General features: G+C 40.1%; 1 protein-coding gene and 1 non-coding gene across 22 annotated transcripts in view; one reads left to right on the forward strand and one right to left on the reverse strand.

Annotated features, from left to right (window-relative positions):
• Positions 1 to 22,803, forward strand: part of Mllt10 (MLLT10 histone lysine methyltransferase DOT1L cofactor) — a 185,767-nt gene that overhangs the window by 18,090 nt on the left and 144,874 nt on the right. For all 21 annotated transcript variants that reach the window (XM_021240399.2, XM_087207115.1, XM_004859933.4 and 18 more), the window contains one exon: positions 18,558 to 18,612. In XM_021240399.2, coding sequence (XP_021096058.1) covers positions 18,558 to 18,612 — 55 coding nt within the window. The remainder of the gene's footprint in view (positions 1 to 18,557; positions 18,613 to 22,803) is intronic.
• LOC147829078 (small nucleolar RNA SNORA30/SNORA37 family) lies at positions 10,724 to 10,851 on the reverse strand. The gene has a single exon (XR_015449717.1). It is a non-coding gene; the product is annotated as a small nucleolar RNA SNORA30/SNORA37 family (small nucleolar RNA).

The raw sequence follows: 22,803 nt of genomic DNA on the forward strand, positions 1-22,803 counted from the left end.
TGCGGGAGGGATGTGCAGAGCATGGCCTTTAGAGGCAGATGAAGCGTTAAATGACTGGGCAGCCGTCCTGCTGTCATCTACACCTCAGTGTAAAAGGTGAGGTGGAGCAGGAAGCACCTGGGGCTTGTGTAGAGGAGCACACTGCTTCACTCCTAAACCGCACAGTGAGATCCAGGCACTCTTTGATGTACTCACTTTTGTGGTACTGGGGATTGAACCCAGGGCCTTCAGTCTGACCACCCCCGCCTTTGAGATAGGCTCTCACTGTGTAGCCCGGGCTGTCCTCAGACTCGCAGTGATCCTCTCCTGCCTCATCTTCCAGAGTGCTGGTGTGCCTTGCTGTACTTCACATGATAGTTTAAGCCAATGCCCAGGATGTTTCTGATTCATTTTAGAGCTAGGGATGGAATTGAGGGTCTCAGAAGTGCTGAGGGGCGCACTGCTGCTGCGTGGCATCCCAGCCCTTCCCCAGCAGAGTGAATATGTGTGTATGGTGCGTGTCTTCAGCCCCTGGGAGAAGGGAGAGAGCGGCAGCATGGTGAGATGAGGAAGCATCTCACCCTAAAGATGCCATTCCTTCGTGGCTGGCTATATGTTGAAGTTTATTTTATTAGTTTCTGCCATTGTATGAATAGTTGTCAACCACCTAGTTGCTGCTTTATTCCCTTACCTGTAAAGTTAGGATGGTGAGATTTAGATGAGGTATATCTGTTGATGAAAGTTTCATTTTACTTCACATCTTCCAAAAGTTTCTTTTTTTAATCTTCACTTTGGCAACTCCTTGTTAATATTTATGAATGTTAACTGCTTTTGGTAACTGGTATTTTTGGGAAGTGCTGGGTTTTCTCTCAGATACACTTCATCCCTGGTCTTCAATATGTAGATAATGTATGTCAAGGTGTATTTCTTTTTTTCTTTCTTTTTTCTTTTTTCTTTCTTTTTTTTTTTTTGTACTGGGGATTGAACTGAGGTCCTTGTACTTGCGCAGCAGGCAGTGAAACCACTGAGCTAAATCCTCGGCCCAAGGTGTATTTCTTTTTTGTTTGTAAAAATAATTGTGTGATATAAACTATGAAAGGTTTAATATTACGGTTTTCTAAAGTTTCTTTGAATCAAACCTCAGTTTTTGTGTTTTTTTTTGTACCTGGAATTGAACTCAGGACCTTGCTCTTGCGAGGCAGGCATGGCACCACTCAGCTACATCTCCAGCCCTAAATCTCAGTATTTTAATTTGTTTTCCTCATATTTGTTTGTGTATGTGGAGAAGTTTCTAACTTTCCCCCCTCACACTGTTAATTGATTTTAGGGTCTTGGGCCTGCTAGGCATGCAGCTCTACCACTGAGCTACATCTGTGGCCCTTTTTATTTATTATTGTGGGATCGAACTGAGGTCCTTCTCACTGAGCTATATCACCACGGTCTTGCTATGTTGCTAAGTCCAGGCTGGGTTTGAACTTGTGATCCTCTTGCCTCAGTCTCCCCGAGTGCTGGAATATGGATGTGAGCCACTGTTGCTGGTTTTTATTTTATTTTGAGACAGCCTCACTAAGTTGCCCAGACTGGCCTGGAACTCGCGTTCCTACTGCTCCAGTCTCCCAGTAGCTATAATTACAAGTGTGCGCCTCTGTGCCAGGCAGTTTTTGTCTCTTTTTTGTTTTTTTGGTACTGGGGATCGAACTCAGGACCTTGGACTTACGAGGCAGGTGGCAGAACCACTGAGCTAAATCCCCAGCCCAGTTTTTATCTCTTGAGTTAATGCATACTTAGCCTCCAATAATTCATTCTTTTGCATGTGGGTATCCAGTTTTCTGAGCATCATTTGTTGAATGGTTTTGGCATCCTTTTCAAAAATCAGGTGTCTGGGCTGGGGATTTAGCTCAGTGGTTTCGCCTCCTGTTGTACAAGTGCAAGGACCCGACTTCGATCCCTGGTTCCCCCCCCCCAAAGTCATGTGTCTTTATTTCTGGTCTGTTTCTGTGTGTGTGTGTGTGTGTGTGTGTGTGTGTGTGTGTGTGTGTCTTTGTGTGTCTTTATGCCAGCACTGCACTGTTTTGATTACTTTTGTAGTATTTTTTCCTTTTTAAGAAATTAATCAACGGGCTGGGTATTTAGCTCAGTGGCACCGGTGCCTGCCTTGCAGGTGTAAGGTCCCGAATTCGATCCCTGGTACCAAAGAAAAAGAAAAGAAAAAAATAATTTTTTTTTTTGGTACCGGGGATCGAACTTGAGATCTTCTGCTTTCAAGGCAGGTGGCCTGAAAAAAGAAATTAATTAATTATTTTTTGAGGCATGATCTTGCTGTATAGCTCAGACTGGCCTTGAACTCAATATGTAGCCCAGGTTGGCTTCGAACTCATGATAGTCCTCCTGCCTCGGCCTCCTGAGTGGTGGGATTATAGGCTGGGTTGCTTGCTTGCTTGTTTATTTAGAGGGAGGGTCTCCCTATGGTATTGAACTCACTATGTATCCTAGGCTGCCCTCAAACTGGCAGGGATCCTCCTGCCTCAGCCCCCCAAGTGCTAGGATAATAGGTGTGCACCACCATGCCTGGCTTTCTTTTTTATTTTATGAAAAAATAAAACATTTCCACAACCAGATAATAAAAGACTAACAATAGTTAATTACATTCTGTATTGTTATCTTTAAAGTAGATACTAAGTACAAGACATAAACCAAAAGGTTCCTTTTTTTCTGGTACCGGGGATCGGGGATCAAACTCAAGGACCTTTTGTTTGCCAGGCAGGTGTGGCAACACTGAGCTACATCCCTAGTCCCCCAAAAAGATTCTTAAAAAAACCAGAAAATAACATAAACTTTCTTTTCAATGAGTTAAGATAAACATTTAGTGTAAATGAAACAAATTAGTGTATATATTGACATATTTAAAAGAAGAGAGTGTATAATTTGGGGAAGCGTTTGCACTTCTTACCTATTTATCTCTGTTTTTGTTCTTTGTTTAAGTATATATGTCCATATGTGTTTGTATACATGTGTATCTATATACGTAGTGTTTCTCATAGAAGCCATGCAACATTTGAGCTTTTATGTCTTGACTTATTTCTCTTAACATTATGGTCAAGTTTCATCCATTTACCTACGAATGCCTGAAGTTTATCTTTGTGGCAGAGAAGTACTCCATTGTGTGTAATTACCACATTTTCTTATTTATTTGTTGATGGACATATACGCTGTCTCCAAGATCTAGTTTTTATAAATTGTGCTGTTATAAACATGGGTATGCATGTATTCCTGTAATATGATTTTAATTCTTTTGGAAAGATACCTAGAAGGAAGATAACAGGGTCAAATGGAGTATCTAGTTTTAGTTTTTTGAGGAATTGCGACACTGATATCCATAGTGGTTGAACTAGTTCACATTTCCATCAATAGTGTAGGAGAGTTCCTTTTTCCCTACATCCTCACCAGCACTTCAGATTATTTTTTTTGGTTTTTTGAGACAGGGTCTTGCTATGTAATTCAGTCTGGCTTTGATTTCACTACATAGCCCAGCCTGACCTCAAAATCACTCTCCTGCTTCAGCCTCCCTGGAGATTATAGGTGGGCCACCCATGCCCAGCTCTGTTTTTAGAATTTTTGATGATAGCCATTCTTTCTGGGTTAAGATGGTACGGTAGCTCAGTGTAGTTTTCATTTGCATTTCTCTGAAGGCCAGAAGTGACCATTTTTTGATGTATTTATTGACCATTTGTACTTTTTTTGAGAATTGTCTGTTCATTTATGCTGCCCATTTTTTGACTGTGTATTTTACATTGGGGTGGTCTAATCTTTTTTTTGGTACCGGGGATCGGGTCCTTGTGCTTGCACAGCAGGTGGCGAAACCACTGAGCTAAATCCCTGGTCCTCTTTTTGAATTCTTTATATACTTTCTTTTTTTCGGTACCAGGGATTGAACTCAGGATCTTGTGCTTGCCAGACAGGCATGGTGCCACTGAGCTACATCCCTGGCCCTTCTTTTTTTTTTGTACTGGGGATCAAACTCTGGTCTTTGCGCTTGCGTAGCAGGCAGCGAAACCACTGAGCTAAATCCCCGGCCCTGTATATTCTTGATGTTAGTCCTTTGTCCATGGAATAGCTGGCAAAATTTTTTCCCATCCTGTAGCTTCTCTCTTCACTCTGTTGGTTGTTTCCTTTGCTGTGTAGAAACTTAAATTTGATATGATCCCATTTGTTAATTCTCAGTTTTATTTCTTGTGCCACCGGGGGTTCTTTTGAGAAAGTCCTTGCCTATGTCTATGCCTTCAAGAATTGTACTTATTTTATCTTAAAGCAGATTGTTTCTGTTGTAACATTTAAATCTTTGATTCTTTTTACTTTTAATTTAGTATGTGATGAAATATATGGGTCTAGACTCAATGTGTTGCATATGGATATCCAATTTATCAAGGAGGCTATCTTTCCTCCAGTGTATATTTCTGGCTCTTCTGTCAAAGACCAAATAGCTTTATGTGCCTAAGGTTGTTTCTACTTCTCCTATTCTGTTCCATTGATCCAGATGCCTATTTTTGTGCCAGTACCATGCTTTTTTAATCACTGTACCTTTATAGTTTGGATTGTGATACCATCTGCTTAGGCTTTTGTGACCCAGGATTGGTTTTGATATTCTGGGTCTCTTGCTGATTCCATATAAATTTTAGGATTGATTTCCCTAGCTTTGTGAGAAAACACATTGGTATTTTGATTTGGGTTGTGCTAAATCTGTATGTCAGTTTTGTAAGTATAGCTGTTTTGATTATATTGGTTCTTCCTATCCAGGAACGGGATATTTTTCCATTTTCTGATGTCTTTCTTGATTTCCTTTTTCATTTTGATGTTATTAGAGGTCTTTCCCTTCCTTGGGTTAATACATAAATAATTTTTTTGGATGGTAATTGTGAATGTTATTGTTTTCCTAATTGCTTTTCTGTTGCATATTTATTTTGTATCATGCTACACTGCTGAGTTTGGTTATCAATTCTAGGAGTCTTTGGTAGAGTTTTTTGGGACTTAGAAGTAGAGGATCATATCATCTATAAATCATGATTATTTTGACTTCATCCCTTTTCATACATATCCCTTTTATTTCTTTCTCTTGCATGATGGCTCTGGTTAATGTTTCGAGGAGTGTTTTGAACAGGAGTGGTGATAGTGGACATCCTTGTCTTGTTCCTGATTTTAGAGGGAACGGTTTCAGCTTTTCCCTATTTAACATGATGTTGGCAGTAAATTGGTCATAAATGGTTTTTACCAGGTTGAGATAAGGTCTTTCTCTACCTATTTCCTTTAGGATCTTTATCATGAGTGGATGTTAGATTTTGTCAAAGATTTTTTTTCTGCATCTGTTGAGATGATCATGTGATTTTTGTCCTTGCTTCTGTGTATGATGAATTAAATTTATTGACTTATAGAACTGGGGATTTAGCTCAGTGGTTCTGTCGCCTGCCTCGATAGCTCAAGGTCCCGAGTTCGATCCCCAGTACAAAAAAAACCCCCCAAAAACCCGAATGCTTAAATTCCAAAAAAAAAAAAAAAAATTTTTTTTTTTATTGATTTGTATGTATTGAACCATCCTTGTGTTCCTGGGATTAAGCGTACTTGGTCATGGTGTATGTTTTTGATGATTTGTCATAATTTGCCAGTATCTTTTTGTTGTTGTTGTTGTTTTAAAATACTTTATTGGAATTGTTTTGATAAAACCAAGAACTTGCAGAAAACAAAATATACGTAAGTGAACCCTATCTATTTAGTACAGAGTGCCAACTTTTTGCCCAACAAGTTGACAACTGCTCATATAGGTTAAAACAGGAATGATGCAAGGTCCTAGGATGCCCAGCATCAGATAGGAGACATCCTCTGTCAGCAAAATCCTCAGATTTCCAGCCATCAGCTTAGTGCAAAATTTCTGGTAAGGGGTTCTGTCCCTGGTTGGGTTTCCAGAGCGCTCTCATTCTATAAGGATAACACACTGGTGTATGTCTTAAGACCCCTAACATTTTGTGCTGTGGACTCACCTGCAAAGATGAGGAACCTGCTTGCGGGCTGCTGCACAAGATTGGACTCATTGCCTTCCCTTGGCTCTGCAGGACATCCCATGATAGGCCCTGGGAGACTAGCTGCATGGAGCCTATGACATGAAAGTTGACAGTACTTTGTTAACAGTTTTTTTTTTTTTGAGACAGGGTCTTGCTATGTAGTTCAGTCTGCCCTTGAACCCACTGTGTAGCCCATGCTGGGCTTGAACTCAACAGCAGTCCTCCTGCCCCAGCCTCCTGAGTGCTGGGATTATAGGCGTGCGCCACCACTCATAGGTTCCTTGATTCTTTGTACACATTCCTTGTTTAACAACTGAGTTCTGTTCTTTTGAGTAGCCTAGGTTGTTAAATGAATTGATTGTTAAATGACGAATTGTATATAGTATGTAGATTACAGTATTCAGGACAAATGGTCAAAGGAAACTCCAACTTGATTTTGCCTTTATTGGCATAACTGTTACATGCAGTACTGTAATTAATGTATAAAACTGCAGTACTGTACAGTATAATCAGCAAAAATTATGTATAAACAAGGTATACTGTACAAAAATTACATATAAACAAGATATACTGTACAAAAATAAGACATTGAGACTCTATAAACAAGATCCACAGAACTCTACAGAAAATATGATGGGTCATAAGTCTGAACTTAGTGTACTTAGTCGTAAGTCCAAACAGTCATTTAAAAGGTAGGTCATTAAACGAGGAGTACCTCTGTGTGTGTGTGTGTGTGTGTGTGTGTGTGTGTGTGTGTGTGTGTGTTTGTGTGTGTGTTTTGTCTCCATTAATTTCTGCTCTGATCTTTATATATATTTTTTCTTTGTATAAGCTCTGGGTTTGGATCATTTTTATTTTCAAAGGGCTAATGCATCATTAGGTTATTTATTTGGGCTCTTTTTGATGTGGGCATTCACTGCTATAAACTTCCTGAATAGGACTGCTTTCATCGTGCCAAATAAGTTCTGGTAGGTTGTACTGGCATTATCTAATTCTAGGAATTGTCTTATTTCTTCAGTTTTCTCTGACCCATTGATTATTCAAGAGTGTGTTAATCTCCATGTTTTCATAGTTTGTGGTTTCTTTTGCTATTGATTTCTTGTTCTTTTTTTTGGTACCAGTGATTGAACTTGGGACGTTGCACTTTCCAGGCAGGTGGTGGAACCACTGAGCTAAATCCCTGGCTTTTGCTGTTGATTTCTAGTTTCATTGCACTGTGATCTGATAGTATGCATGGTGAAATTTTGATTCTTTTGCATTTGCTTAGTCATGCTGTATTCACTAATATGTGGTCTGTTTTAGAGAGAGTACTACTTGCAGCCAAAAAGAATGTGTATTCTGTTGTTGAGTGGAACAGTCTGTATATGTCTATTAAGTCCATTTGTTCAAAGGTTTGGTTCAACTCTGATATTTCTTTGATTTTTTTTTTTGTTTAGTTAATCTATTTGTGATAGTAGGTATTGAGAATCCCCCACTATAATTGTATGAATATTTATTTGTTATTTTATGCCCAGTAGAGTTTGCTTTATTAAGTTGTGTATACTGTGATTTGGTGCATATATGTTTGTAATTGTTATCTCTTCCTATTGAATAGTTCTGTTAACCAATATATAATGTCCATTGTCTGAAAATAGGATAGTTACTCCTGCTCTTTTTCACGTTCTCATTGTGTGGAATATTGCTTTCCATCCTTTGATTTTTTAGTCTGCATTTCTTTTTTTTTTTTTGGCACCGGAGATCGAACTCAGGTCCTTGTGCTTGCACAGCACGTAGCAAAACCACTGAGCTAAATCCCTGGCCCTAGTCTGCATTTCTTTTTGTGTTACGTGAGTTTCTTGTATACAGTAAATGGCTGGATTTCATTTCTTGGTCCATTCTGTTTATCTGTGTCTTGCTTGGCAAGCTGAGTCCATTTACATTGATAGCTATAATTCATACGTATTGATTTATCCCTGTCATTGTATTAACTTCTGTCACTGTTTTGCTTTCTTTCCCTTTTTAATTGCTAACCCTACCTGATATATTCATTTTATTGGCCTTTTTGGCATTGTTAGCTTCATTGTCTCCTTCTAGGATATCATTGAGAATTTTTTGGCATGTTGGTTTGGTGGTCATAAATTTCTGTAGGTTTTTTTTTTTTTATCATGCAAGTATCTTATTTCTCCATCAATTTTTTTTTTTTTTGGTACCGGGGATCAAACTCGGGTCCTTGCGCTTGTGCAGCCAGTGGTGAAACCACTGAGCTAAATCCCCGGCCCTCTCCATCAATTTTTTTTTTTTTTGGTACTGGGGATCGAACTCTGGACCTTTTACTTGCGAGGCAGGCGACAGAACCACTGAGCTAAATCCCCAGCCCCTCTCCATCAATTTTAAAAGATAATTTTAAAAGATAATTGTGTAGGATATAACAATCTTGAGTTCAAAGTGGTTATCTTTAAGAGCTTGAAGCACTTCATTCTATGTTCTTTTTGCCCTTAAGTTTTGTGTTGAGAAAAATGTAATTCTAACAGACTTTCCTTTATGGGTGATTTGTTGCTTTTCTTTAGCAGTCTCAAAGATTCTGTTCTTGTATTGTATTTTTGGCATTTTAATTATTATGTGCCATGGAATGGTTTTTATTTTTCTGATCATCGCTGTTTGGGGTTCTTTTATTTTTTATTTTTTGTCCAGGGGATCAAACTCAGGACCATGTGCTTTTGAGGAAGGCGACAAAACCACTGAGCTAAATCCCCGGGCCTATTTGGGGTTCTATATGCTTTCCTCACCTCTATATTAAATTCTTCTTCCATGTCTGGGGAGTTTTCTGCTGTTACTTGTGTAAACAAGTTTTTTATGCCCTTTGTGCTGTTTTCTGATTTTTTGCTAATTCCAATTTTATACTAGTCCTTTTTGAGTCATCTAGATGTTGGATCCATTGTTCACCTTACCTTGTTGTTTTTAAGGTATATCATTAATTGATCATTGAGTATGGCCCTCTAGTGTGCTCTAGGTCTCACACTGTGTTCACAGTGGTCTCTTCTGCTGTCCTTGGTTTCTGCTTGGAACTTTCTTATGCACTCGTTCTTTCCTGTGCTTGGCATTCATGTTTTGCATCTCTATCTTTAGCTCTACTAGCTGTTTATTGGTGTCTTCTCTGGATTCGCTTATTTGTTTCATTATGATTGTCATATGAGTAGTTTTATCGTCTTTTAATTTACCTAGTTCCTTGTTGAACTGTTTTACCTCCATTGATACCCTTTCAGACCTTTCTGGTATGTAGCTTGTGATTCCTCTGCTCAATGCTCCCTGTACTGATTTTGGGGGAGTTGAGAGTTTTTGGAGACATTTTTTGTTACCTTATCTTTTCATGCTTCTTTTTGTTGTTTTTTGTTTTTTTTGGTACCAGGGACTGAACTGAGGACCTTGTGTTTGTGAGGCAGGTGGCAGAACCACTGAGCTAAATCCCCAGCCCCTGTTGATCTTTTTTTGTGCTGGGGTTTACAAATTCTTTGGCCCATGGAACCACAGTATTGTTTATAATCCCCCAGGCAATTCAGGTATTGGCATAGAGAGAAAACCAGTTGCTGGCTGCTACTAGATTGCCTTGTCTATGGTAGTAAATTCACCAACAACAATGGCATCAAATGTCCACTGGATGTTGACAACTCCTGGGAACCCCTCATGTTCAGCCCTTCATCAAAACAGAGGATTCTGGTTTTAGTGAAGACAGTGAGGCCCCTCTGGTACTAGCGTACAGTGATCCAGAGCACTGATTCCTGCTGGCTGTTAGCAGACTAAATGCCTTCTTTCTCAGACCATCCCTCTGATGATTACACCCCAGGAACTTGGGCCCCCAGCAGAGAACAGGCCCCCCAGGCATTGTGGGAGGTCCCTGCATAGCTTGCCACCCTCTCCAAGCGTCTCCCAAGGCTGCCTCTCATCTGTTCTCTGTGGGAGGGTATCTCTTCATTCTTTTTTTAAAATTGTGTTTATTTATTTTTGGTACCAGGGATCGAACTTGGGACCTTGTGCTTGTGAGGTAGGCAGTGGAACCACTAACCTAAATCCCCGGCCCACTTCAGTCTTGACATGAAACTCCCCCCTCTCTTTCATCAGATCTGTCTGTTCGTTCTCAGCTCTGTTGGCCCTGTGCTGTGGAGAACCCAGGGATTGAAGGCGGGTTGTGTGGTTCCCTGGTCCTCCTGGTATGGGTGCAGCCCCCGGCAGGGGGCTTTATTGTCTGGGGGTGGGGTGGGTGGTCCCAGCACCTCCTGGGTCTGGTGTGGGGTTCTGGTGGGTGGCATTGTCGGGTGGGGTGTGTGCAGTATATTTTGATATCAGGAAATGTGAGTCTTCCAAATTTATTCTATCTCAAGATTGTTTGGCTATTTAGTGTCCATTGAGGTCCCAAATGAATTTTAGGATGGGCTTTTTTCTTCATAGAATGTTGCTGGGCTCTTGATAGGGATTGTGTTGATAATGCAGATTGCCTTGGGTAGTATTGACATGTTAACTACAGTAAGTTTTCCAGTGCATGACATGAGCTATCTTTATACTCATTTTATTTAGTTACATTTTCATTGCCAGGTCAAAATAGCTGACATGCACAACTTAAAGGAGGAAAGATAAAAATTTTATCTTTTTTATGGGTGTGTGTGGAACACCTAATTAGAGAAGCAGGAGGAAGGCACAGTGCTAAAGAATCACAGAATGGTGTCTGTCTCACTGAGTGACAGCTGTCACTGGTACAGCACCAGGGCAAGGATGCAGTCAAGGTTTTCTCTCAGCACCAGCTATCAAATCCTGGCCCCACTGTCTAGGCGAGAACCTGTGAAAGTGCTAATTTTTTTTTTAAGACCAGGGTCTCACTGTGCAGTTCTGGCTGGTCTTGAACTCACCACGTAGTCCAGGCTGGCTTTGAACTCCAAGTGATCTTTGTTGCCGCAACCTCCTGAGCGCTGGGATGCCAGTTATGTGCCACAATGCCTGGCAGAAAGGTTTATGTTGGCCCACGGTTTCCGAGGTTTTGGTCTATGTTTGTTTGCCTGGCTTCCAGGCAGAAACATGGCAGAAAGGCATGACAGGGGAAAGCTGCTCACCTCATGGTGGCCACAAGCGGAGAGAAGGAGTCGGAGCAAGGGACCCGAGAGGGACAGGAACGTTCCCCAAGTCACACTCCCAGGACCCAACCAGGCACACCCAGAAGTATGCTTTACCACTGTCCTACGTGTCTCTCAAGCCAATCAAGTTCATAGTCAAACCGTCAAGCTCATTTATTATAGGGCTTTGGTCTGACTCCTGATACAAAACCATACAGCTGACTTGGGAAAGCAAGAAGCATGTGCTACTCATAGCCTTCTAGTTCTAAGTAGGGATGTCTACTACAATTTATGTGTTTGCAATTTTCTAAACAGCTCTTTTATAAATTTTCTTAGTGGTAGAAATTGAACCTAGGGTCTTGCACATGCTAGGCAGTAGCTCTGCCACCTCCTTTTATTTATTTATTTTAAATTTGAGAGGCTCTTTTTTTTTTTTTTTTTATGGTACCAGGAATCGAACTTGGGTCCTTCTGCTTTCAAGGCAGACGGCGGAACCACTGAGCTAGATCCCCGGCCCAAGACAGGTTCTTACTAGTTACTTGGACTAGAGTTGAACTTGTTATCCTGTCTCTGCCTCCCTAAGTGGGATTAAAGGTGTACACTACCATATCTGACTTTCCAGCAGCTATTGTAATTTAATTAATTAATTAATTTTGGTTTTTTGGAGACAGGTTTGGCTTTGTAGTTCGGGCTGGCCTTGAAATCACTTTCTGGTCCAGGCTGGCCTTGAACTTGCTGTATACTGTCGCTCAAGCGAGACTCCCAACTTGTAAACTTCCTGTGTCACCCTCATTTTTTTCCTCCTTGTGTTGGGGATTGAACCCAGGACTTCCTGCACATCAAGCAAGGGCTGTGTCATGGAGCCACTTCTCCAGATGATGCATTTATTTTGAGCCAACTGTACATTCACATACAGGCTCAAGAAGTACTATAACATAGAGTCTTGCATATCTCTCACCCAGTTTTTCCCAAGCTGTCATCTGGAAGAATTATAGGACACTGTTACAACTGCTGTGTTGATACACAATCATTTCATCACTACAGTGATCACTTTTGGCGCGGGGGGGGGGCTTTATGTTATAGAGATTTAATTCAATTATTTATTGATACAAAGTCCAAAGAGGTGTACCTGTTAATATGTGGGAAAAAATACCATGTGTTTTAATGAGAAGATTGGTCAGGAAAGTAGACCTGAGTCATAGCCCATGTTCTGACATTAAACTTCTGGCTTTGAATAAATCATCACTGTATCAGGGATTGAATTGCTTAATTCCCACTCTGTAAACGTCTGTTGTGTTATTCTAATAGGAAATGACTAGGGTGAACACCTCACATTATGTGGAATGTTGTGAGCCTGGTGTCAACTCTGCTGTTTTCTGTGTATGCACAGTGTACTACAGCTTCTCCTCTCACCCAGTTTGCTGCCTTTTACTGAGATCTTTGTGTTTGTTTTCAGTGCTAGAGTTTGAACACATGACCCTGTGCATTCTAGGCAAACGCTGTAACCACTGAACTATACCCCTGACCTTTTTTCGGTCTCACTGTGTTGCTCAGGCTGGCCTGACTCGGCCTTGTGAGTTGCTGGGACTGTGCCTGGCAGACCCTTGCACATCCTTGCTATCCCTTCTCGTCCCTTCTCTCTTCCGGACGGGATCTTACCCAAGCATGATGTGTTTGGTCCCACAGTCCGTTAGGCTCTGCTTTCTTCTCTTTAGGTTTTTTCTTTTTGTTTTTCATCATACTGAGTAATTTTCATTGTCCTATCTTTATGTTTGCTGATTGTTTTCTCAGTTCAAATCTGTGACTCCCTCTAGGGAATTTTTCACTTCAGATTTTGTACTTTTCAGTTTTGGAATTTCTTTTCAGTTTCTTTTTGCTTTTCTTTATTGATGTTTCTACTTTGTTCATACATTGTTTCCTTAACTTTCTCCACACCTTTCTATAAGTTCTTTGAGGATCTTTATAATAGTTGTTTAAAATTCTTTAGGAGATTTGCCGTTAAAACATTTTCCATGTATTTATTTGTTTTTTTGTTTTTTTTTTTTTGGCGCCAGAGATCGAACTCGGGACCTTGCACTTGCGAGGCAGGCGCCGGAACCACTGAGCTAAATCCCCAGCCCTTGCATGTATTTATTTATATTTGAATGCTCTGGTTCTTTGTATGCCTTGTGATTTTTTTCTTTCTCCTTCCCCCGTGCTAGGAAGTGAATCCTGGACCTCATACATGCTAGGCAAAGTACTCTGCCACCAGCCTTCATTTTCACCCTAAATGTATTAATTTTGATTAAGTCCAATTTATAGATTTTTTTTTCCCCCATGGAGTTTTGCCTCTGATGTCAAGTCTTAACAGCTTTTTTTTTTGTTACTGGGGATCGAACTCGGGTCCTTGTGCTTGCGAGGCAGGCAGCGGAACCACTGAGCTAAATCCCTGGCCCCTAACAGCTTTTTTTTTGGTACTGGGGATCGAACTCAGGGTGTTACTCTTGCGACCTAACAGCTTTTTATCTAATGCTAGATCCTGAAGATTTTTCTCCAATATTTGTTTATAGTTTTTGCTTTACTTTTGAATTTGTGGTCCATTTAGAGTTAATTTTTTTTTTTTTTTGGTACCAGGGATCGAACTTGGGACCTTGTGCTTGCGAGGCAGGGGCAGAACCACTGAATTAAATCCCTGGCCCTAGAATTAATTTTTATATAAGATACAAGACTGAAGTTGAAATTCTTTTATTTTTTTGGTCTATGTTCCAATGCCTTTCTTGTTTTTTGTTTTTTCAGACAGTGTCTTGCTATGCAGTTCAGGCTGACCTTGAACTCACTATGTAGCCAAGGCTGGCATTGAATTTGGAGCATCCTCCTGCTTGAGGCTCCCAAGTGCTAGGATTATAGGTGTGTGCCACCACACCCAGCTTTCTCTCTTTTTTAAAATTATTTTTTATTTATTTATTTGTTTATTTTTCTTTCTTTCTTTTTTTTTCTCTCTCTTTTTTTTGTATGTCTAAAAATATCTAGCGTTTTTGTGGCATTGCTGAGTTGCTGGGAAAGTTTGTTCCTTTGGTTCTTGCTTTTGTGTTTTCTTTGGATGGAGTCACTCTGTGTTTAGGGTTAAGTCTCCCTGTCATGAAGCTTTTCCTTCCTTAGTGCTCCTGCAGGGTGTGAGCTGCGGGGTGTAGGAGCAGGGTCTGTGCACCTCCTGTGTAAACTCTGGATGCTGTTGCCTCCCATTCTCGTGGTGGTCTCTTTGCTGGCCTTGAGTCGTCCCTCCATGCAGTGCTGACTTGGTACCCCTGCAAGGCCCGGGTGAGCGTTTCTCTCCCCAGCGCTGTTCAGTGCATGTCTCTCTTATGAGTGCTAGCACCTTGGTTTCCTTGGACTCTGCTGCATTTCCTCTGCTTAGGAGACCACAGGCCTGGGCTCCTCCTCCCTGTCCTGCGCCTGGAGACTCTTGAGGCAGTAAGCTGGGCCTGTGGGTGGCGCATGTCATTTGTCTCTGGGCTCCCAGGGGTCGTGTGTTATGTGACTTGTCCAATATTCTCAGTGCTGTCACTTTGTTCATTTTTTTATTATTTCACTCACCAAAGCTAAATCTGCTCACTTTCTTTCATCTGGCCCAGAGGTGGGGGCATCTTCTTTCCTGAGGCCTAGTGAAGCCAAGCATGTATTGATTCGTGTGTGGACCATTCACGAGTTCTCTTATGAAGGTTGTTCTTCACACCTTTAGCTTCATTCTTTGCTGTTTTCAGTTCCAGAAGAAGTATGTTTTAGATACTGGTCCTTCATAATATAAATGTTCTGTAAATACTTTCCCCAAATCTGTCATTTACCTATTTATTAAGTGTGCCTTTTGATGAGCAGAAATATTCTAATCTGATGAAGTCTAGTTTATCAGTGTTTTTTTTTCATAGTTATTGCTTACTTTGGTTTTTGTTTTGTTTGTTGTTTGTTTTTTTGGTACCAGGGATCTAACTGCGGTCCTTGCACTTGCGCAGTAGGTGTCGAAACCACTGAGCTAAATCCCCAGCCCCTATAGTTATTGCTTGCTGTGAGCTAAGGTACTTTTGCCTACCCCTGAAGTCTTGAAGGTAATTTCCTTTATTCTGAAAGTTTTTGTTTGTGCTAATTTATATTTAGGTCTGATTCAGCTCATCATTTTCTGTAGGCTTCAATGTTTGCATATTGCCATCCAGTTGTTTTGTGCCATATTGTAAAGGGTCACCTTTCCTTAGGTGATGGTTTTGGTGGGACTCATGGCCACAGAGGTGGGTGCTCTCAGGAATTTTTTTTTTTTTCAACCGGGGATCGAACTCAGGTCCTTGCACTTGCGCAGCAGGTGGCGAATCTCAGGAATCTTGATTCTGTTTTATTGATCTGTCTGTTAGCCTATGTCATTATCATGCTGTTGTAACTACTTGTACCTTTATAAGAAGTCTTGTAGATAAAGGTGGTGGTGCATGTCTGTAATTTCAGCTACACAGAAGGCTGGCCCAGAAGGATCACAAGTTTGAGGCTAGTGTACACAGCTTAGTGAGATCTTGTCTCAAACAGTTAAAAGGCCTGGGCCTGGGAAATGCTCAGTGACGCTGTGCCTGCCTCGCAAGTGCAAGGTCCTGAATCCTGGGACTCTGTGTGTGCACTGGACTGAGTGAGGTGGTAGAGGGAATGCAAGGAGATGGGAGCGAGGAGAGAAGTGGGTGAGGGATTCAGGATTGTTTATGCCTTAAGATGTGTTATGTACATGTACCAACTTCCCATAATGAATATAATCAGTACGCACTGCAAACATGTACTAATAGAAAAATTTTAAAAAGTTAAGAAAATCTTTTTTTGAATTGTCTATTCTACTAGTTTTTTTAGGTACTGGGGATCGAACTCAGGACCTTGCACTTTCAAGGCAGGCAGCAGCACCATTGAGCTAAATTCCTGGCTCTGTGACTTTTTTTTGAGATTAAAGTCTTGCTCTGTCACTCAGGGTGTCCTTGAATTTGTATGTAGCCCAAGCTGGCCTCAAATTTGTAATTGTTCTGCCTCAGCCTCCCAAGTACTGAAATAACAGGACAGTGCCACCACAGCTGGCTTTAATTATTACATTGAAACTTTTCCAAACTTTTTTTTTTTTTTTTTTTGGTACCCTAGATCAAACTCTGGACCTTGTTGCTTGCAAGGCAGGTGGTGGAACCATTGAGCTAATCCCTGGCCCAACATTTTAGATTCATATTAATGATCAGTAAAGTTTAACGGTCTGTAGAGCTTTCAGTGATAAAAACAGGCACTATGGCATGTGTGCCATAGGTTTGCCACCATTGACATAAGGTATTTTAGGCCTCAGCCTTGCATAATTGTGCAACATTTGAAAGTTTATATGCCAGGTGTGGTGTGTGTACACCTGTAATCCCAGGTTGAGCCCAGGAGGACCACTGAGTTGGTGGCCATCCTGGGCTATGAGTTCAAGGTCTGTGAGACCCTGTCTCAGAAAAGCAAACAAAACAAAACAACAACAAAACCAACAGAAGTTTAGAATAAGTCATCAGAAAAGTGCTGCCAAACAGGTAAGAGGAAAATGAAGAGTGACATGCTAGAAGACAAGAAATCCAGGATCTTGTGATTTAATTTACTGGTTCATCTTAATTTCTCACTCATAGTTTTCCTTTGAAATTCGTTTATTTTACTGTATTGTGTGCTGCAAACCTTTTGGGAATAATACAAGGTATAAATAAGTACTCAAGTGAGACCTTTGGGAACACATTCTTCATAGCAAAACAATGCCGGTGAAACTTACTCTTTCATTTTTATACTTATATGTGTTCTCTCTCTCTCTGTCTCTCTCTCTCTTTTTGGTACTGGGGATCAAACTCATGACCTTGTGCTTGCAAGGCAGGTGCGGTGCCACTGACCAAAATCCCCAGCCCTAAGTATGTTCTCTTGACAGTAGTAAAAAGAAATGGTAATACTAGCTCTAAGATAAGTTTTGGTTTTAAGTTTTGTGTGTGTGTGTGTGTGTGTGTGTGTGTGTGTGTGTGTGTGTAAGGAGCTGTCCACACATTAATTTTGAGTATCACTGTGTGTAAGGGTAACTTGAATCATTAGATCAATTCCTTCCTTCAGAAAGGAGATTGGTACATGTAGGGTCATGCCTTGTCACAGAAACCAAAATTCTAACTTTTTTTTTTTTTTTTTTGGTACTGAGGATTGAACTCGGGACCTTGTGCTTGCGAGGCAGGCGCCGGAACCACTTAGCTAAATCCTCGGCCCAAAACTTCTAACTTTTTGAGGTTGACTTTTTTTTGGTGCTGGAGATTGAAGGGAGTTTGGCTCTTGCGTAGCAGGTAGACAACTTTTGTTGTTTGTTTGTTTGTTTTTTTGGGACCGGGGATCGAGGGGAGTTTGGCTCTTTATTGTAGGATAAACCAGACCTACTTGACTCCAGTATTCTGGCTGGTCTTAGATAGCAAAGAGATGTAGGTAAATGTTAAAAATCTTACCGTGGTCCTACATTAATAGTATCTTTTTGTTTGTGCTTTTGAATGGGAGTCTTGCTAGGTTGCTCAAGCTCATGGGCTCAGTTTTTTTTTTTTTGGTACCAAAGCTTGAACTTGGGTCCTTGCACTTGAGAAGCAGGTGGCAGAACCACTGAGCTAAATCCCTGGCCACTCATGGACTCAGTTTATATTCTCACTTTTTGAGAACGATAAGTGCACACTACAGTGCCTGTTTTTTTTTTTTCTAAGTGAAATCTTAAAAATTGCAGGATTTTAAAAGTTAAAATGTATTTTATTCATTTATTTTTTTGGTTACTAGGGATTGAACTCAGGGCCCTGCACTGAACTACATTCTCAGTCCTTCTTTATTTTGAGACAGGATCTCACTAAGTCACTAAATTGCCCCACTTGGGTTTGAATTTGCAGTCGTCTTCCCTGGCCTTCCACCCTGTTGGGATTACAGGTGTGTCTCTGGCTAAAATGTGTATCTCAGCTCACGATATTCATTCTCGCCATGATTTCAGTTGCAAACCAGATTGGACGAGAACCAAATCAAATTTCCCCATAAGGGCAACACTAAACCTAACCATTGAGTTTGGTTTGGTTCTTGTCCAATTCTGTTGTGACCAGAATCGTGGAAAGAGTTAAGTTCGTGAGCCAAGGTACCCACTGTATCTTAAAAGAAGCTGTTAACCTGGTGCTGTTGGGAAGATGACATGGCATTGAGAGCAGTCATTTTGTGAGGAATGTTTTATTCTTTTTTGGTACCTGGGATTGAACTCGGGACCTTGCACTTGCAAGGCAGGTGGCAGCACCACTGAGCTAAATCCCTGGCCCTGAGGAATGTTTTGAACTGTTAATGGAGGCAACTAGTACAAATACTGTGCCCATATTTTCAGCTTTGAAGATGCAGGTAAAATGTTATGTTTTAATAATCTGAGAAAATCTCACTTTCTTTTTTATTTTTTTTTTTAAAGAGATGTGAACTGTGTCCCCATAAGGATGGAGCTTTAAAAAGAACAGATAATGGGGGTAAGTACATAGAGTTTTGAAAAAAATTTCTGTTGAAAACTGGAGTGAGAATTATTTTAAAATCTCTAGTAGTTTATATTATCAAATAGTGTTTACTAATTTTTAGAATAGTGGATATAAGTTACTAATTTTTTGTATGAAAATGATTTTTCTACTTTCCAGACAAACATTGGCTATTTTATTACTTTTCCAGACAAACATTAGCTATTTTATGCCCAGTGATCGCATGCTTCCAAATTAAATCTTTTTTTTCCCTTTTTTTTGAGACCAGTCCCACTGTTTCCAGGCTGACCTTGTCCTCAAGACCCTCCTGCCTCTCATAGCTGGGATTGTAGGCGTGTGCCACCTTGCCTGCTGTAGTTTTTTAAATGGAAGCTAAATTTATAACTTTTGAAAAATAAGCTGCATTCTGGTTTTTCTTTTGTGTATTTCTAGAGGGTTCATGTTTCTAGTAAATGCTGATTTTACACTCCAGGAGTTATGTTACTTGAATGTAAAGAAATGCTGATTTGGCAGACGTGGAACTAGCAGACTCATTGAACTGCCTTATCTGAGAAACGCTGATTTCTTTTTCTACATTTTGATGTTCTTTACTGAATACTTGAGGCTTCCTAATCTGAAAACCCCACATATGAAATGCTCCCAAATCCAAGTTTTTCAGCACTCATTTTGATTATTGGAGCATTTCAGATTTTGGAGGTTTGGATTAGGGAAGCTCAGCTTTACCAGTTTTTTTTTTTTTTTTGGTACCAGAGATCAAACTTGGGTCCTTGCCGCTTGCACAGCAGCTGGTGAAACCACTGAGCTAAATCTCTGGCCCAGCTTTACCAGTTTTATGCAAATATTTTGAAATCTGAAAATCTCTAAAATCTAAAATGCTTCTGTTCCCAAGCATTTTGGGTGAGGAATAGGTGTCCCATTGGTATCTTCATTCCTACTTTTAGTTATCTTTTTTTAGAGAAATTCATATTTTTCTACAGCTTAGTACTTTCAAAAATATGTCCAAAAAACCAAACCAAACCAAAACCAAAACAAAAACAAAAACTATCTCACCGGGGATTTAGCTCGGTGGTTCTATCGCCTGCCTCGCAAGCTCAAGGTCCTGAGTTTGATATCCCTGGTACCAAAAAAAATATGTAGACATGAATTTAGTAAAGTATGAAGTACTTTGAAAATTTAAGTAATTGATGAGGAACTTATACAGTTTACTGCCTCTGTTAAGATCATACAAGTTTTTATTTTACTTTGTCAGGAATTACACTCATTCATTTTTGGAAAGTTAAATCCGCTTTAACCCCCCAAAATAAATTCAATTATTGTGGGATTCAGTTGGCTAACGCTTTGTTTAGAATTTTGACATCTGATCCTGAAATTAAAGAGATTAGGCTGTGATTTTCCTTATTATAGTCTTATCAAATTCTGACATTAATGTCACGCTGTTCTCACCAAGTTGGGAAGTATTCTCTCGTTTTCTGGAAATATTTGCGTAAGATGCACATCATGTCATCCTTACATGTTTGATAGAATTCACTGCTAAATCTTTGTTTAGGGTTTTTGAAGGTCATAATTATGGATTTTTTTTTTTTTTTGGTAGGGCGGATTGAACCCAGAGCCTCTCGATTGCTGGGCAAATGCTCTATCACTGCATTGCATCTCTAGCCCTCTTTAAATTTTGAGACAGGGTCTCTAAGTTAAGTTGCCCATGCTGGCCTCGAATTTGTGATCATCTTGCCTCAGCCTTCTGAGTAGCTGGGATTATAGGTGTGGGTCTCTATGCCTAAAAATATTTTTTTTTGGTACTGGGGGTTGAATTTGGGACCTTGTGCTTGTGAGGCAGGTGCTGGAATCACTGAGCTAAATCCCCAGCCTAAAATTTAAAATTTGTATTTTTTTATCGTGATTGGTTTTGGTAAGTTACAGTTTTCGACAATTTATCCATTTTGTCTAAATTTTAAAGTATATTGGCTAAAAGCTTTTCATTATTTTAGTGTTTTGAATAAGTCATATGCTGGTTAATGATGAATAGAAGCTCTAAAAAATTGTCACTAGATGATTTTGTCATTGTGTGAGCATAGGGTGTCCTTAAAAGGGGTGACCAAGATATATGGTGAGTATTTAACCAAAAAAATTTGTTATGGGAAAACACACATTGCCATTAATCCCCAGAGTACTTCCCTTATTTGACACTTACCCATTGTCCTGACTGCTTTGTAGAGCAGTTAGGAAGTCTTCCATGTTTTTTTTTTCTGTTGTTGTTTTTATTGGTATTTGCAGGATTTAATAAACTAACTGGCTATTTTTGTTGTTTGAAGCAGAACATTTCTTGGTGCATTTTAGATACACGTAAGGGTAACACTCACCATAGAGACTTGCCTGTACATGGTACCTCCCACCTCTGTTTTCCCATTTCCTCCCTTGACCCCTCTTCACATCCTGTATACAAAAGCTTTGTTCCATTTTTTTCCTCTATTTTCGATTTTTTTCTTGTACCTTCCTTGCCCCTCCCCCTCCCATTTGAACACTTACCATTTCCCAATATCTGTTACACATTTTAGACCTTATTTCCACTTTTGATTTCTCACACCAGAGAAACAGTGCAGTATTTAAATGTGTGTCTGATTTATTTCACTTCGTAGTATGGTCTCCAGGTGCATCCATTTAGCTATAAAATGTCTCAAGCTCACCCTCCTTTATGCCAGAGTAGTACTTCTTTGTATTAAAAATCCACATTTAGCCAGGGATTTAGCTCAGTGGTTCCGGCGGCTTCTTCGCAAGTGCAAGGTCCCGCGTTCAATCCCTGGTATCAAAAAAAAAACCCCACATCTTCTTTATCCATTTGTCACTTGATGGGCATTTGGGGTGTTTCTAAGATTTAGCTATTACAAATTATGCTGCTTTAAACAAGTGTATGCATATATTGGTGTGGTATGATGCTTTTAAATCTTTTGGGAAGATACCAAGAAGAGGAATAGCTGGGTTGAATGGAACCTCTAGTTTTAGTTTTTTGAGGAATCTCAACACTGATTTCCACAGTGGTCATACCCGTCTGCACTCCCACCACCAGTGAAGAAGGATTCCTTTTCCCCCACATTTTCCAGCATTTGTTATTGGTTGATTTCTCTTTTTTTTTGGGTACTGGGGATCGAACTCGGGACCTTGCACTTGCAAGGCAGGTGGCAGAACCACTGAGCTAAATCCCTGGCCCTTATTGGTTGATTTCTTCATAGCAGCTATACTTTCTGAAATGAGATGGAATCTCAGTATTGTTTTAATTTGCATCTCTTGAATGACCAGTGATATCGAACATTTTTTCATATATTTATTTGCTGTTCTTACCTCTTTGAGAAGTATCTATTCATTTCAAATGCCCACTTTTGGATTGGGTCTTTAAATTTGAGGGGGGCGGTGTCTGATTTTTTTTGAGTTCTTTATATATTCTAGAGAGTAAATCTTTGAGGAACAGCTGGCGAAAATTTTTCCCACACTGTGGGTTGTCTCTTTACTCCATTGGTGGTTTCTTTTGCTGTGCAAAAGCTTCTTAATAAGATGAGTTTCCAGTTGTTGATTATTTGATAGTTCCTGTGTGATCAGGGTTTTGTTTGTAAAGTCTTTGCTTACACCATTGTCCTCAAGAGTTCTACCTGTTCTATCTTCCAGTAGCTTGTTTCTGTTGTAATATTTAGATCTTTGATCCATTTTGATTTTAGTTTAGTGGATAGTTGAAGATACAGGTCTGGTTTTAATCTTCAACATGTGGAAAGCCAGTTCTTCCAGCACCATTTACTAAAGAGGCTTTCTTTTCTTTCTTTTTTTGGTACTGAGGATCGAACTTGGGTCCTTGTGCTTGTGAGGCAGGCAGTGGAACCACTGAGCTAAATCCCTGGCCTCCTAAAGAGTCTTTCTTACAGTGAAGGTGTTCTGTCCCTTTGTCAAAGATACGGTGGCTGAGTGTGTCTGGAGTTGTTTCTGCATCTTCTGGGTCTGTTTCTTTGCCAGTACCATGCTGTTTTTATCACAGCGTATTTGTAGTATAATTTCAAGTCAGGGATTGTGGTGCCCCTGCCTTGCCTTTTTTTGCCCAGAATTTCCTTTGCTGTTCTAGGTCTCCTCTGGTTCCAAATGAAATTTAGGATTGTTTTCTCTAATTCTTTGAGATGTGCTGTTGAATTTTGATTGGAATTGGATTAAATC

The sequence above is a fragment of the Heterocephalus glaber genome, unplaced genomic scaffold (assembly GCF_053883595.1).
Source record: "Heterocephalus glaber isolate CG9 unplaced genomic scaffold, H.glaber_assembly_v1.0 deba00000768, whole genome shotgun sequence".
NCBI classification, from domain to species: Eukaryota; Metazoa; Chordata; class Mammalia; order Rodentia; family Bathyergidae; genus Heterocephalus; species Heterocephalus glaber.